The 17,895-nt window shown below is 45.4% G+C and overlaps 2 protein-coding genes across 2 annotated transcripts; both read right to left on the bottom strand.

Moving 5' to 3' along the window:
• Positions 1–773: 773 nt before the first annotated feature.
• Positions 774–1,683, bottom strand: LOC311025355 (odorant receptor 131-2-like; the record flags this gene model as incomplete). Its single annotated transcript, XM_084028205.1, has 1 exon — positions 774–1,683. The coding sequence occupies exon 1, from the start codon at positions 1,608–1,610 to the stop codon at positions 774–776; it is 837 nt and encodes a 278-aa protein (XP_083884331.1). The 5' UTR covers positions 1,611–1,683.
• Positions 1,684–16,690: 15,007 nt separating this feature from the next.
• LOC311025354 (odorant receptor 131-2-like) lies at positions 16,691–17,600 on the bottom strand (the record flags this gene model as incomplete). The annotated part of the gene is made up of 1 exon (XM_084028204.1): positions 16,691–17,600. The coding sequence occupies exon 1, from the start codon at positions 17,525–17,527 to the stop codon at positions 16,691–16,693; it is 837 nt and encodes a 278-aa protein (XP_083884330.1). The 5' UTR covers positions 17,528–17,600.
• Between the last annotated feature and the right edge of the window lie 295 nt (positions 17,601–17,895).

Genomic DNA, 17,895 nt, shown 5'->3' with positions numbered 1-17,895 from the left:
TGAGTCTAGCAGTGCATCAAACCAGTTTATAATCCGTTTTGCAATTTGAGCCTAAATGGACATAATAACCATAAGACCATGAGGACCACAAACTAAGCAAAATGCAATGTATGCTATTAGACCATAGCTTAACTTATATTTTTTATCAAAGGATGAATGCACTGATTGTATACGATCTCTCAACATATCTAAAATAAAGTTGGCATGCTGCTAGTGAAATACTGACAAAACAACATTGTTATTGTGAATATTCAACCTCGTTATGTTAAGTAACAGACATTTTTGTATTTGTTTCTTGTAAGTGCTGGATATGTGCTGGAAGATGACGTCTCAGGAGTGAACAACACGCTTACCTGTTTTTATCTGAACTAGACTAGGGAATATTCAGTTTAAACAGTTAAATGCCAACGTGAAGGTGGTTCATGTGGATTCAGAAAAGGGACTGATAACAAATATTTGGAAAATCAACTGATAAATATGTTAAGAAACAGTAAAGTGTTACATTCGAGAACAGAGTTTGGTAGAATGAGTGTTTAATTAATTTCTCTTTTCATTCACAATGTGACGGTTTGCATGATCAACTGTCATTTCATATTTACATAATAAACTAGTTTACTAGCAGAGAAATGTGCTGCAGTCGTTTATAGAAACACAGTGTAATAATTAGAAGATGGGTTTTCATTCACACATAGTAGTATCGATGAAAGTATTTGAATCGATACAGAGTTTTGAAAGGATATCCAGCCCTTTGAACAAACATATAGAGAGGAATCTCAGGGTTCAGTCATGGCTGTGATGTTTGAGGGTTTCAGTCGACAACACAGATGATACGCGAGGGTGGATCTGATGGGCCGGTCTCTGAGGCCATAGATGAGAGAACTCAGACACTTGGGGAGAAGTATAAGGATCACATAAAAAAAATTCTGGATGCGCACAAGTACGAACCTCTTGACACTTTTTGAGACGGCGACTAGGACAAAGTTGTGCATGGTTGAGCAGAGACTGAGGGCCAGCTGCAACAAATGCAGCAGCAGTGTGTTACGAGCCTTACAAGCTGACGCTTTGTCTGTGGAGGCTGACCTGGCTGCTATCATCACAGCAACAAAAGAGGAAGTGACTGCCACACTAGCTGATACAAACAGAAAATAAGTGTATGCCTTGTCATAATCATCAGACATTGACCCAAGAAACATAACTAATGAATTACAAACATCTCTCATCTGCAGACTCTCCAGGTCATCAAAGGGAAAGTCTAACAGTAAAACAACTCTGACAATGATATTTATTGAGCTGAAGGCCCAAATCACAATAATAGCCACTTCTGTGTTTCTGATGGTAATAATGGTAGCGTGTCTCAGTGGGTAGCACACGGCCACATATCTCTCCAGCGACATCACCACCAGCGTGAGAGGGGAGATTTCGTTGATGAGGTTGGCGAACAGGACAAGAACACCACATACTGGATATGTCAGTGTTATTCTACAAGCAGACAGTAGGTAAAGTAATTGGCTCAGTGCCATCTGCATGGTGTCTGCACAAAGGAGGTTAAACAGAAGAATGTAACGGGAGGTCTCACGAAACACCAATTTACTCCTCAAAGTGAATAACATGATCCCGTTAATTAAGAGAAACACACAGCATGACACTGTAATTGGAGCAGAAAACAATATAATTTCCAGTATTCCCCGTTCCTGCCGTCCAACAGTGATGTTCATCTGAGATTGAGTTGCGTAGGACATTTCAGAGAAGCATTTAAGACACGATAGATAAAACCTGTTAATGTCACTGGAATACAGAAGCACAACAAATAATAAATATCATCAAATATAATAAATAATATGTTTGTTTTGAAAGAACAATGAAAACCCAACATCCTTTAAGCACCGATGCCCTTTGAATCTGTGCTGGTCTCCATGTAAGCAGAGCTGGTCTGCAGGGTCCACCTGCCCTCAAACGCTGTATGTCAGCTTTGTTTCTCCTACATGGTCACGTCACACCATCACATGGCTGCATGCTCATTTGAATAAACACATGAAGCATCAACTAAAATCTGATGGTGGAAATGAAATACACCAAGTGACCAAGTGGACGGGACCGCTGTTAAAATGTTTCTCGCAGCCCTCAACAATGGTCTTTAAGCCAATCCCAACAATTGTGTGCTGCCCTAAACATGCTCGATAGTATTATGTTAAAAAAAAAAAAAGTCTAGAGGCATTCTTAAGTCAACAACTACCTGTAGAGTCTGCATACCCCGGAGGAAGCCACTGTTGGTAGACAAACTGAATTGCCTGTGCAAGGGGGCTTGTTTCTGTTGAGTCAATTACCATTGCATGGACTAGCTATCTTAGGCTATCTCAAGATTAAGCTGATTATGGCTAGCTCAGGATACGCCCCAGCTTGAGCGGTCAGCTCAACTACCTCAGCTGGACGTCTCAGACGCCGAGGTAAAGGCAGCGGCCGACTGGTGAAGCTGAAAGCCTCTCTGGTGCTTTGTCCTGGGTCTACTTTTCCTGGATGTGGATCAATCCATTGCTATTTTGTTTCCCGTCGTTTTCTGGAGCCTGTTGGCACCTGGCTGGTAGCTGTCATGGGCAGGGATGAGGAGTTTCATAGCCGCCTCGGTTCTCCCCGTCGCCGCAGAAGAGGGGTGAACCCCACAGCCTTTGGCCTCTGGCCCGAGCGCCCCGAATGACTCAACTGTAAACAACTGTCATCGGTCTCATTCTCCATCTTTGAGCTGAATATGTTTGAGTTGGGTCTCTCTGTGCACAGTGAAATACAAACCTCCAAAATATAATAAGCACTTCATCACTGACTTTGGCTGAAATAATCTCGGTTTGACTCCACCTGTTTGGAAATTCTTGATACTGTCGATCCTCTAAAAACCAGGCACTCCAAACCTAAACCTGACCCCTGGTTGAACGACAGTACACGTGAAGCCAGACGAGAGTGCAGCAGGGCTGAACGGCAGTGGAAAAAGGACAAGCTGCAGGTGTCATTTTACATTCTGAGGGATAGGCCTGTCCAAGGTCAAAGCTTTTTTTATCTTGTGGTGTTTTTGGAAATATACATGCTTTTATGACTTCTTGTCTAGATTATTGTAATGCCTTGTATGTTGGCATCAGTCGGGCCTCCCTCTCTTGCTTGCAGCTAGTCCAGAACGCTGCTATTGTCTGCCAACGGGTACTAGTAAGCAAGAGCACATTTCCCCTGTACTGGCTTCCCTCCACTGGCTTCCTGTGCATTTTAGGATTTGATTTTAAGATTCTGCTGTTTGCTTTGAAGTGCCTGAATGGCTTGGCACTGTTCTACCTCTCGGACCTGCTGTGTACCCTGGAGACCTGCCTTCGCCCAATGTCAGCTGGGATCGGCTCGAGCTCCCCTGGGATCCTGAATACAGGATAAGCAGTAGACGATGGATGGATGGATGGATTGTTCTATTGACATCCTTACTGTACCTACATATCGTTTTTTCACTTCTTCTGACAAATGTAGTTATTGGAAGTTGCTTTGGACAAAAGCGTCTGCTAAATGCCCTAAATGTAAATGCAGCTCCGGATAAAGCAGGAACTATCTAATGCTAACCAGCATACAATGCTGTGAAGAACCATTTTCAGAACTTATTACATAGTCCTGTGTACAGTGTACCCACCTATGCCCTTGAGAACCAAGTTGCCAGGCAGAGAGTATTAAGTGGAGGCAATAAAGTTAAGATGTTCCTTTTTGTTGCAGCCCAACTTCAAACTAAAAAGACACCATGATGGGCCTTTTCTCCCCCTTAAAATCATCTGTGCAATATAACAAGATTTAAATTCAGAAATGCGAGACTGCAGTATCTTTTACTTTTACTTGAACTTTACTAATTTGAATGTGTTAAACTTTGCCGTACGTATTCTCCATGGAGTTATAATCACTGTCTCACCAAGACAATCATTAGGAATAATTAATCATGTCAACATTTTCTGAAAACATTAATGAGTAAGGGTTTGAATATTTAATGTGTCTAAATGAGTTATCAGGAGACTAGGTCAGATGGGAGGAGTCTCTCTCTCTGTGAATCCTCAGTGTTTTCAGCAGCTGAAAAATAACACTGCCACAATAATGTTTACACTCACTATTAAGAAAAGACCCCCTGACAATTAAGGAAACATAACAAACAGTGACTTTAAACTTTTCAATTGTTTAAAGAGAAAGTGTGTATTTTGCATTCAAATGAATAGTGCTCCCTAGCACATAACTTTGTTATGGTAGCTGTTATGTACCAAGAAGCTATGACATGTCATCAAATACCACTTCACTGAGTATTCTTCCAGGTGATGGGGTTGATATTTCAAACAAACATTTGTGAACATGTAGATGTAATTACTCCTCGAGCAAGATAGTGATTTATGTTGCCATGTTTACTTTTGGTAGCCTTCCATTACTATGTCGTAGCCTATAGCATCAGCTAACAACACGACAAACACAAACGAATGTTACTAAAGTGCTTACTGCTCTACAACACTGACTGTAAAAGGCAAGAGGTCGTGTCTGGGATGTCCACCACGGGCGGCCAACAAAGCTCGGTAAAAGTGGCTCTCTGGGAGCTCCAGGGGGGCTCTCTGGGATTAATGCATCACAGGCAGATGAAAAACTCCATATATATTATATCATATATATTTCTTTAAGAAAAGCATACAATGAGACATTTACAAGTAAAGTCCATCCAGCATCAACTGCTGATCCTGTATTCAGGGTCGCGACATGTAGAGAGAGACAGGTTACCACTCACATTCCCACCGTGCTCAGCAATAGAGAGGTGACGAGACTAGAGCCGAGCTGTATTGTGTAGTGGAGAGGGGCCAACACACGCAATGCGCAATTGCGCACACACGCGCGATCGTCCTCTCAAATGTGGCTGCGTCTCTCCAGGTCACTGTGTGAGAGAAAGAATAGCTCTGACTTGCTTGGGCAGACGTTGTTTGGTGTCACCCGTTGATTTGCATAATTTAAATATCTAGCCCGCTGAAAAAAATAAATAAAAATTGCTTCAATTTTTTTTTCACCTTCAAAAAAAGTACGCACAGTGCGTACAGGATTCCGGCTGGCGGCGCCACTGCCCGCTAACACCAGCTGACACCTGCTCCTTATATCCCGTTAGCAGTCCTGCTTACATTGACATCCTCTACAGGTGCTTTGCCCATCTGGTCATCCTCATGCCTGTCCTCCAAAAGGTGCTCTACCCGTCTGGGAAAAGGGGGCGACGGCGACCAGGCGGACGGATTTGCGCTGGATATGGGCACAAGCCCATGGGAGACAGGAACTCAGGACTGCTGCAGCTAAGCAGAAAGGAACTGGAGACTACTGGAGCCCACTAGAGACAGTGGAGGCCCAAACTGAACAGGAACTGGAGACTACTGTGGCCCAGCAGACAGGAACCGGAGACTGCTGAAGCCCAGCAGAGACAGGACCTGGATAATGTTGTGGAAACAGGAAACTGAGTTGAACAGACCCCAAGACACGTGGGGCAGGCGTTGGGCCCTAGTTTCGTAGACCAGGCGCAGTCAGCACTCAGCGCACCTGCGCCACGCCGACGGGGTGTGTCCGCCTGGACTTTGCAAGTTTCGTGCACCGCGCAGGCTCGCGCAGGCTCGCGCAGGCGCGCAGGCACACCTCCCGTCACTCCCACCCGCGCAAGTGGGAAAGAGGGAGGAGAAGAAGGCGTGAGTGGGAGACGAGGAGGAGACGAGGCGTGGACTGGGATTAATACAGCCGATTCAGATCTTCACCAATCAAATGAGCTCCTCTCCTCACCTTTAATGCGTTAGGGGAGGTTCAGTGCAAGTTCCGTCACTTGACAACCCGATGACAGAAGCAGCGCCGCCGCTCCCACCACGCGCATCACGCGCTGTGCGCGCGTATCATAATAATAACAATGCCGATATTATAAAAAACAGGAGAGAGAGAGGGAGATGTTTTGGTCTGAGTTTCCGTTACGCGTGCCATCCGCCTTTGATCTGACGTCAGATGTGACGGGACAATCTATAGAGATATAAATTCACGTGTTGATTCAATTAGTTGCATTAAATAGTGTTTGTTGTGATTATTTATTGCATTTAAATGTGCCTGTGTGACCTTAGCTTAGCTTCGATCAGATCTGGGCGTCAAGATCCTTGACAACGCCACCTGGTGACTTTCACACCAAGATATACTTTATATACAGACTACTAAGTACCTTATTTGAGGCAAGGAGGTTCGTAGAAATATGTGGAAAATGGACTAGACAGAGACGTGCTTTCAGTAGAAAAGTAATCTTTTATTCATAAATACACTTAAAAATGGCCACACCGTCGTAATAGCACAATCTGTGCAACAAACCTAGTGGTCTAAAAGGGGGGATCACTACTGGTATTGGCTGCCACCAGGAACAATATAAGCACTATAACCATAAATATGGAATGGCTCGCAAAGCAGGTTACCTGTCCGGAGAAACCGTGAAGTTCACCACTCGTGTTTTCTTGACTCCAGTGCCTACAGTCAACTGCGCGCACACACACACACACACACACCCACCCACACACACACATGCATAGACACGACCACTACAAGTGATACAATCAATATGGTGAGGTGCAATTTACCACTACAATACACGTGCAGTGCGCGAGGACGGATCCAGGAACCTGCCCTGGAAGCCGCTGCCCTAGTATTCTGGAGGGGGAAGACAAGAAGGAGGAGTGCTTACTAACACCAGAATGCTAGATGGGATACACTACACAGCCACTTAGCAGGACTTCTATGGAACTAATGGGGCAACCATTACCACGTGAGTCAGGGAGGGGGGGGGAAACCTAGACGGCGGCCATGGCAAAATACCTAAACAAAAGAAAGAAAACTGTAAAGGGAGGCACAGCTATCATTAAACATGATTTAAATTAGGCAAAGCAGCAGGAGCAATCCGCCTGCGGACACAATCGTTTTCAATTACTGCTTGATGAAATCATGCGCAGATGATTGACATGTTAAAGAACAAACACTTTGTTTTACCTGAATGCAACTCGGAACAGACAACAACCGACAGATGAACACAGCCCCACGGTCCTCCATCACAATTATTATAGACAGCATATACGTTACAAACATCTATATTCTTTTGATTATTATTACCTTTTAGGCGCCGCGTCGTTTAAGTCGTGCCAATGCCCGGCGGGTGCCCGCCCAAGACCCTCGGCAGCACACCGTACGAACCCTTGTAGCGTCTGCCAGTCGACCCGACACCTATTCTACAATAACCCAGGATAAGACACATTTCCTTGGAGGCTTAGTCCGTTAAATTATATAATGTTTTGCATACCTTCTCTACACCAGAGCACCATGCGTCCACCCCACACACAGCTGCAGACCTATCTGGTACCAGGTAAACTCTCCAAGTGCGGCCGTGATGACCGTTTTATAAACACCTGGCCTAGCCATCAATGTAGCGTTAGTCAGTCAGCTGCTAGCTAGGCATCGTGACGTCAGGGGGCTACCGGGGCTGCAGAGGGACAAACTTCCCCCAGACCATGACTACTCTGCCGGTTACATTCTACCCCCCCCATTTATTATCGGCGTCCCGCCGATAACTGCACTAGACCATAACCCCACCCACGAGCGGAGGGAGAAGAGAGAGAGAGAACAACAAAAAAAATAAATAAATAAAGTGGAAAAAATGCTGGGGGCAGCCTAGTTCCAAGGTCGGAAAACTGTTGTAATTTTACTGCTAGATCCAGATACCAAGTTAGTAGCCCCATCTGCCCCACTCACCACTGCACTCGGGAGATGATGCGGGTTGGGGTGTTGTCCTGCATTAGGTCGAGCTGTCCTCCGGGGTGCCGTTTCGTCCACTATGGGGGTAGCAGGCGTGGGGATGGGCAAAACCAGCACAGAAGCCTCCATCGGAGGTGTTGCGTTATGTTGAATGGGCGGTACGTCCTCCCGGGGGCAGATAAGGACCCATCGACCAGAGGTGTCATCATCTGCTGGGTGGCCCCTGTCCACCTGCGGTTCCACCGGCCTGTCGGGTATTTGTGGGTGCTGATCCAAGTGAGCAGGTTTTAGCATGGTTCGATGTACTTGTCGCACTTTGCTCAGGTCTTGAGTCGGGGCCACGGAGTACACCACTCCACCAAGTGGAGGTGCGCGGATGACCTGATGGACCATCGCGCCCCAAGCCTCTTGGATTTTCGAGCGACCCCTTATTGAATAGTCTCTTACATAGATGTGCTGTCCCTCTGCCAATGGCTCGCTCTGGATGTTCTGGTCATGCCGTTCTTTTCTCCTGGAGGCGGCAGCTTGCAAGTGCTCCCTGGCATTCTGGAAGGCCACATTAAGGCGCAGCTGGTGTTCTCGGACCCATTCACACACATGCCCGCGTTCGGGCTCTTGTACCCTGCCAAGCAGGAAATCCACTGGTAACTGGGGGTCTTGGCCGAACATCAAGTAATACGGTGACTCACCAGTTGTCTGATGGACGGCTGTGTTGTAACTGAATACTAACTGGGGTAGGTGCTCTGGCCAGCGGCGCTTCAGGTCCAAGGGCAGAGTACGCAGTAGGTTGTGCATTGTGCGATTAAAACGTTCGCACTGGCCGTTGCCCTGAGGGTGGTAGGGGGTTGTCCGGGTCTTCTGGATCCCGTACAGGGCACACAGCTGGTAGATGATGGCATTCTCAAAACTGCGTCCCTGATCAGAGTGCAGACGAGCCGGCACCCCAAAGCGGAAAAACCACTCCCGGATGAGCACGTTGGCTACAGTCGTTGCCTTCTGGTCCCTGGTGGGCACGGCCTGTGTGAATTTAGTGAAGACATCAGTCATGATCAACACTTGTTCTCTACCATCCATTGCAGGCTCCAGAAGTGTGAAGTCCACAGCCAATATCTGATTTGGACGAGATGCTAGAAGATGACCCATGGGCGCATGGAGTCTGGGCTGTGAAGACTTTGCAAGGGTGCACCGCTCGCAGTGTTGGCACCACTGCTTTATATCTTCTCCCATCCCTGGCCAATAGCACCGCTGGCGTATCAGCTCTGTAGTACGTTCGACACCCTGGTGGCCATGGTCGTTGTGAAGCTGATGCAGGACTTCCCCCTTTAGGCATGCTGGCAACAAGAGTTGACGCACCTCTTCACCCCCATCTGGTCGAAAGATTCAGCGGTAGAGGAGTCCATCAGTTCTCACGACACGGTCCCATTGTTGCAGCAACACGCGAGTTGGGCCAGGCAATTTCCTCCGCACCGCCTGGTCAGGTGGTTCCTGTGCCTGCCAGAACGGCAGGAAGGCCCCGATGATGGGGTCCGCTTCCTGATGCCTTCTCAACTCCTCAAGGGTGCTGGAGGGGAATACCGTGATGGCCATCTGGTTCGCCAGTGGTGGGTCTTGACGTCTGGCCTTTTGCTGCACGAGGACTGGTATGGCCGTCCCTGATGTGGAGGACTTGGTGGTCTGGTCCAGTGGCCCTGCGGGTTGGCGGGAGAGAGCATCTGCATTTATGTTAGTACGGCCCGGCCGATACCGGATAGTATAATTGAAGGCAGAAAGTTCCGCCTCCCAACGCTGTTCGGTCGCTCCCAGTTTGGCGGTTCCGAGGTGGCTTAGGGGGTTATTATCTGTCCAAACGGTGCATTGCTGGCCCCACAGATATTCCCTAAACTTGTGAGTCATGGCCCATTTCATGCCGAGGAACTCCAGCTTCATTGAACTATAGTTTCTTTCTGCTGGATTGAGGCTACGACTAGCGTATGCAATTGGCCGGATCCTCCCTTGCTGCTCCTGCGATAATACTGCTCCAAGACCAGTGTGGCTGGCATCCACCTCAAGGATGAAGGGTAGGTTAAAGTCAGCGAACGCCAAAGTGGGGGCACTCACCAATGTCTGCTTCAATGTCTGGAAGCTGGACTCACAGGCATCCGTCCACACTCCATCAAGCTGCGTCCGTTGGCCCTTCCGGGTCTTGGTGCCGCCCAGTTCTGCCCCCAGACGGTTTAAGGGAGCTGCCCTCTTCGAAAAACCTTCCACAAACCTTCTGTAATATCCTGCAAAACCAAGAAAAGACCTCAGTTCGGACACAGTGGTGGGACGGGGCCACTTAGCCACTGCAGCCACTTTGGCAGGATCGGTGGATACACCTTCACGGGAAACAAGGTGGCCTAGGTATTGCACTTCCTTCTGGAAAAAACAGCATTTCTCCAGTTTCGCTTTTAGTCCCTCCTTCTGTAGACGGGTCAAGACCAGGTCCAAACGATGTATATGGTCCTCGACACTGGAAGAAAAAACAATTATATCGTCCAAATAAAGTAAAAGAGACTGACAATGCTGTGCTCCAAACATTCTCTCCATGAGCCGTTGAAAAGTGCCTGGAGCATTACACAGCCCAAAGGCCATGCGATTGAATTCAAATAGCCCAAAGGGCGTGCAGAAGGCGGTCTTTGGACGATCTTTTTCTGTAACAGGTACCTGATTATACCCGCTAGCCAGATCAAGTGTGGAGAACCACTGAGCCCCCGATAGTGCATCTAAGGACTCCTCGATGCGGGGGAGAGGGAAGGCGTCTTTCCTGGTCTTGTTGTTGAGCTGCCTGTAATCGACACACATACGCAGGCCACCGCATTTCTTCCGCACGATTACAATGGGAGAGGCATAGGGGCTACTACTTTCTCGTATGACCTGGCTGTCTAGCAACTGTCGCAGATGGGCTTTAACAGCATCATAGTCAGACGGGGGAAGACGCCTGTACCGTTGCCTGACTGGTTTGTCGTCCAACAGGGGTATATCATGGGATATAAGATCAGTGCAGCCCAGGTCGCCCTCAAAAGCTGAGAACACTGACTCGTGTTTTAACAAAAATGCCCTAACCTGTTTTTGCTCGGCCTCTGCTAGCACTGACAAATCAAGGGATTGTATCCGTTCTCTCACTGACGTAGGTGTCGCTTCCCCATTAGGGACCATTGAACCCTTGTAGCGTCTGCCAGTCGACCCGACACCTATTCTACAATAACCCAGGATAAGACACATTTCCTTGGAGGCTTAGTCCGTTAAATTATATAATGTTTCGCATACCTTCTCTACACCAGAGCACCATGCGTCCACCCCACACACAGCTGCAGACCTATCTGGTACCAGGTAAACTCTCCAAGTGCGGCCGTGATGACCGTTTTATAAACACCTGGCCTAGCCATCAATGTAGCGTTAGTCAGTCAGCTGCTAGCTAGGCATCGTGACGTCAGGGGGCTACCGGGGCTGCAGAGGGACAAACTTCCCCCAGACCATGACTACTCTGCCGGTTACACCTGGAACTGTGGAAACCTGCCTGTGAGGTCTCGGTGATGTGTGCGCACTGCGCGCTGGTCAGCCAAACTTCCACTCCGCCAGCTGTAATTCGCCTTGAATGAATGGACTTTATTTGCGCCTTGCGCCAAGAGTAGACCAGGTTGGAGCTGGCGGGCTTTCAGCGCAGTCTCGGCGAGGCTTTTTGCCACGAAACTTCCGCTACGCCAAGCTGAATCTGTGACGCCTCCCCCTGCTGCGCCGCCACACCCATCTTGGCGCAGGCGATCCACCAAACTGCCAAACTGACCGTGCGCAAGGCTGCGCGGGTCGAAACTTGCATTACGCCGGCTCCGCCACCCTGCGCCGCCCTGCGCTGCACCACGAAACTAGGGCCCCTTGTCTGTAGTGCATAATAGATTTCCATTAAAGGAATGTGCTTTCATGACCATAATTAATAAAATTGAAATTAACAGCAACAACAAAATAATAAAATAATTCTATGTTCCTCCTAATCATTAATAATCATCCCATATTTAGCAAGATGTTTTAGTCATGTTCACAAAGAGAAATATGATGACATGGACTAGAGTTTTGATTAAAAAAAAACTCTAAAAGGATTATATCACCCAATCAAGCGTAGCGTTAGTTCTGGCAGGCCACGACGTCAAGCTCTAAATCAGCAGCAACAGCGTAGCTGTCAAAACCGAGGAGATCAGCTGACGGCTCAGCTGACTCCCCGTGCTCTCGCTTCCTATTGGGAAATTGCATTCAGAGCGCGCTATTTAAACTGCTCTAGCCTGACCTCCCTCACTGCTTCCTCTGCCGGCGTTTTCAACCCACCTCCACCCCAGCTCCTCCCGTCATCTGTTATGTACCTTACCATTGTCTTGTTGGTTGCTCTGCTCTGTCTGGGGTTTTTGTCTGCTGCTACGCTCCCTGCTTATGCCGTTCATGATGGCTCAAGCGCGTGGAAGAGCAGGGAGTCCCAGAACAGTACCATTCCGCCAAATGAAATTTGTGCAAATAAATAAAGATTATTTTTGACAAAGTGGTCCTGACCGAATTACTGTTTTTTACAGATCCAGTTGCCATGTTGATGAGTGACGATATCACGTAAAGTGGGTATGAGGATTGATTTCTTAACATGCATGTGATGCCAGGCAAACCCTGCAGACCAGTTCTGCTTCCATGGGGAAATGCATGTGGATAACTTTCTGATTTGCATGTGATTATTTGTCTGCTTATCCAGGCGAGGCAAGGTCACAAACAAGACACTAGCGTGTCTCTCAGGGCCGGAAGAAAAGTTCTTACCTTTAGCCAAGACATAATACAGACGCCGTGAAATCGTCCTCAAGATAACTTAGGCTTTTATGCTTTCCCAGGAGTGACAGGAGGCAGAATTGCGGTTGGCACTGCATTGTTGAGTTTGTAGCTGTTGTATTGCTTCAACCTTGAGTCACACGACCATCGGGCATCAATGAAATATTTCTCCATAAAACATTGACTATATCCAAAGGTGTCCTTGCTTCGACTCATATATATATATATATATATATATATCACATATTTCCATAACAGTTAATATAATCGGAAGGTCTTAAATGATGAACATCACTGTTGAGCAGAAGAAACCGGCAATACTGGAAATTATTTTGTTTGCTGCTCCAATTACAATGCCATGCTGCATGTTTCTCTTAATTAACGGGATCATGTTATTCACTTTGAGAAGTAAATTGGTGTTGTCTTGTACGAAACAGACAGAATGTAAAAATGTAAATAATGGCTTATGCACATATTATAACACAATTGAAGAAAGGAGAACCGCACCCTTACCTATGACGGGATCAAAGGGGGCGAGCAAAGACAGACAACCAGCTTCATATCCATCAGTGTCCAATCAAAATCCTCCTGATCCGTCACCCCATATTTATTGTAGAATCAGATAATAGATATCACTTTACGACATTGTTCCTGGGCAAAAAAAGTTTTGCGGGCTACGAGAGCACACAAAGGACTCGAATGCCCGCACACACACACGCGTTCCCAAGTGGCGTTCAAGGCCGCCGGATAGTGGCGGAAATATGGCGTGTTCACTGTTGCTATCAATGAAAGCAAAGACATTATTTAACTTTTTATTTAAAAAAAATAATAATAATGATTTAGACAAAGGAACTGCCAACTATTTAAGGATTTAAACAGGACAAAAACTTAGTTCATTGTGTTATCAGTGAAATTCTTCATAGCATGCATAGACATCAGAGATCAGACTACCTAAGTCACCCGTTTCTCTCAGCTGTGTGTCTGTGACCCTGAGGTAAGAGGATACCAGTGATGGCATGCCCGCAGCCCTAGAGACAGGCCAAAATACCAGAAATATTGTGATTTTCACCTGGAAAAAGCCCTTTTTCCAGGTGAACACTTTACTTTTACCATGCTTTTATTTTTATCTTATTTTATTTTTTTAACTCATTGTTCCATCTCAAAAATAGGTATTTTTTTAGAGAAAAGTAATATTTGCATTAGCAATCATCATTTCACGTCATGAAGATGTTATAGATAAAAGCAACTAATGAAAGACAAGGAGGCCTCTCCTCCTCCATCTCCTCCAGCCCCTCTGATGTCTGTTACCTTACAAAAATATGTTGATGCATGACATGAACAGATACATAAGAGAGACAATGATCATAGAGCTTGATGCAGTTATTGCCTGAGCAAAAAAGGCTTTGACTAAATATTAAGATTACTTATTATTAATTCATTATATTTTATAATTATAAAATCAACTGTTTGCCAGTGCATGTCACCGACCTCAGCTGTCACTCAAGTACTCTGTACTACCGAGTACGACTGAGACTCAGGTACTGAGAACTACTAGGTACTATGTATTGTCAAACAGTTGAGTGCTTCACACTCAACTGTTTGCCAGTACATGTCACTGAACTCAGCTGTCACTCAGCTGTCACTCAAGTACTACCGAGTACTACCGAGTACTACCGAGTACTACTGAGACTCAAGTACTGAGAACTACTAGGTACAATGTATTGTCAAACGGTGCACTCAACTGTTTGCCAGTACATGTCAACAAGCTCAGCTGTCACTCAAGTACGACCAAGTACTACCGAGTACTACAGAGTACTACCGAGTACTACCGAGTACTACTGAGACTCAAGTACTGAGAACTACTAGGTACTATGTATTGTCAAAGAGTTGAGTGCTTCGCACTCAACTGTTTGCCAGTACATGTCAACAAGCTCAGCTGTCACTCAAGTACTACCGAGTACTACCGAGTACTACTGAGACTCAAGTACTGAGAACTACTAGGTACAATGTATTGTCAAACGGTGCACTCAACTGTTTGCCAGTACATGTCAACAAGCTCAGCTGTCACTCAAGTACAACCAAGTACTACCGAGTACTACCGAGTACTACTGAGACTCAAGTACTGAGAACTACTAGGTACTATGTATTGTCGACCAGCATCAACCGTCACCACGCACTTTCATACGTGCTACGTCATGACGTCGCGAGCGGAACTGCGCTTGGGCCTCAATACAGAAAGTTCAAAAGCTTTTTATTGAATTATTAGTAGTGGTCGGATAGATCTAAGCAGTGACGTTGTTAGGCGTATTTTAGGGGGCCTGGAGCGACCCTAAATTGTTACCATTGTTACCAATTGTTTTTTATTTGATTTGTTTTAGTCTTTATGCTCAGAATAGGGGGGGGGGGGGGGGGGGGGGGGGGGTACATACATACACAATACAGTTATTTTGGGTAAAGTTCATATTTATGTTTCATTTTGACCTTTAAAACCAGGCTTGGTTTATTCTACTGTATACTTTATGACAGAAACATGACTAAGCAGAATCACCCTCTGATTGAGCCAATCTACAGGACAGTAATCGGTATAATTAAAGTACATTCTTTAGACCTGCAGCTTATCTAATGGAGAAAGGAATTCGATACGGTATCACTTTAAGACACATTAACATAATCAGGATCTAAGCATGCAGCTTCAATGTGTCTTAAAGTTAACATGACAGTAACTCTTGTTCAACAGAACAAGACTATGTTGCTTTTAACTTGTTACTAGCTGGACTTCACTGGTCTTGTAGTTCTAATACAGTACTAAAAAGATGCTTCTCCTGGGGGCTAAGCCCCCCCTGTCTTTAAAGTGACGTCCCTGCTGTCCAGTGAAAACCTTGTATCTCCTCCCTATGTATTGATGTTGAATTTTGATGAACTGAAAGATGACGCGTTTCCTTTACATGTTGAGAAACTTACTCTTCTTCTTAAGTTAAGTCAACTATTTAAAAAAAAGCCTCTCTTCGATCAGAAAATGCATCATTGCAATGATGTGTTATCATGTGATGAACGCATATCATCTTTTGCTGTAGGAAACATTTTTAGGAAAATGTCCCCTTATTTGAATTTATTGCGTTTTTTGTTCACAACTCGCATCCATTCTTTACACATTTGGATACCTGTGTGCAAGAAGCGTAATGTGTTGGGCTTAGTGTGAAGAGTAGAGAGCAGCCTGTAGATGGCGCCAGAGCGATCAGAACAAACTAAGAGTGGGGGGATGTGGAACTGAACATGAATATGGGGGGCTCCTTGTATTTTAATCCATCATCTCCTGAGTCTAGCAGTGCATCAAACCAGTTTATAATCCGTTTTGCAATTTGAGCCTAAATGGACATAATAACCATAAGACCATGAGGACCACAAACTAAGCAAAATGCAATGTATGCTATTAGACCACAGCTTAACTTATATTTTTTATCAAAGGATGAATGCACTGATTGTATACGATCTCTCAACATATCTAAAATAAAGTTGGCATGCTGCTAGTGAAATACTGAGAAAACAACATTGTTATTGTGAATATTCAACCTCGTTATGTTAAGTAACAGCCATTTTTGTATTTGTTTCTTGTAAGTGCTGGATATGTGCTGGAAGATGACGTCTCAGGAGTGAACAACACGCTTACCTGTTTTTATCTGAACTAGACTAGGGAATATTCAGTTTAAACAGTTAAATGCCAACGTGAAGGTGGTTCATGTGGATTCAGAAAAGGGACTGATAACAAATATTTGGAAAATCAACTGATAAATATGTTAAGAAACAGTAAAGTGCTACATTCGAGAACAGAGTTTGGTAGAATGAGTGTTTAATTAATTTCTCTTTTCATTCACAATGTGACGGTTTGCATGATCAACTGTCATTTCATATTTACATAATAAACTAGTTTACTAGCAGAGAAATGTGCTGCAGTTGTTTAGAGAAACACAGTGTAATAATTAGAAGATGGGTTTTCATTCACACATAGTAGTATCGATGAAAGTATTTGAATCGCTACAGAGTTTTGAAAGGATATCCAGCCCTTTGAACAAACATATAGAGAGGAATCTCAGGGTTCAGTCATGGCTGTGATGTTTGAGGGTTTCAGTCGACAACACAGATGATACGCGAGGGTGGATCTGATGGGCCGGTCTCTGAGGCCATAGATGAGAGAACTCAGACACTTGGGGAGAATTATAAGGATCACATAAAAAAAATTCTGGATGCGCACAAGTACCAACCTCTTGACAGTTTTTGAGACGGCGACTAGGACAAAGTTGTGCATGGTTGAGCAGAGACTGAGGGCCAGCTGCAACAAATGCAGCAGCAGTGTGTTACGAGCCTTACAAGCTGACGCTTTGTCTGTGGAGGCTGACCTGGCTGCTATCATCACAGCAACAAAAGAGGAAGTGACTGCCACACTAGCTGATACAAACAGAAAATAAGTGTATGCCTTGTCATAATCATCAGACATTGACCCAAGAAACATAACAAATGAATTACAAACATCTGTCATCTGCAGACTCTCCAGGTCATCAAAGGGAAAGTCTAACAGTAAAACAACTCTGACAATGGTATTTATTGAGCTGAAGGCCCAAATCACAATAATAGCCACTTCTGTGTTTCTGATGGTAATAATGGTAGCGTGTCTCAGTGGGTAGCACACGGCCACATATCTCTCCAGCGACATCACCACCAGCGTGAGAGGGGAGATTTCGTTGATGAGGTTGGCGAACAGGACAAGAACACCACATACTGGATATGTCAGTGTTATTCTACAAGCAGACAGTAGGTAAAGTAATTGGCTCAGTGCCATCTGCATGGTGTCTGCACAAAGGAGGTTAAACAGAAGAATGTAACGGGAGGTCTCACGAAACACCAATTTACTCCTCAAAGTGAATAACATGATCCCGTTAATTAAGAGAAACACACAGCATGACACTGTAATTGGAGCAGAAAACAATATAATTTCCAGTATTCCCCGTTCCTGCCGTCCAACAGTGATGTTCATCTGAGATTGAGTTGCGTAGGACATTTCAGAGAAGCATTTAAGACACGATAGATAAAACCTGTTAATGTCACTGGAATACAGAAGCACAATAAATAATAAATATCATCAAATATAATAAATAATATGTTTGTTTTGAAAGAACAATGAAAACCCAACATCCTTTAAGCACCGATGCCCTTTGAATCTGTGCTGGTCTCCATGTAAGCAGAGCTGGTCTGCAGGCTCCACCTGCCCTCAAACGCTGTATGTCAGCTTTGTTTCTC

The sequence above is a fragment of the Eutrigla gurnardus genome (genome assembly GCF_963514095.1).
Source record: "Eutrigla gurnardus genome assembly, chromosome: 15".
Taxonomy (NCBI): Eukaryota; Metazoa; Chordata; class Actinopteri; order Perciformes; family Triglidae; genus Eutrigla; species Eutrigla gurnardus.
The sequence above is the reverse complement of the archived record's forward strand: the minus strand, read 5'-3'. Positions and strand labels throughout refer to the sequence as shown.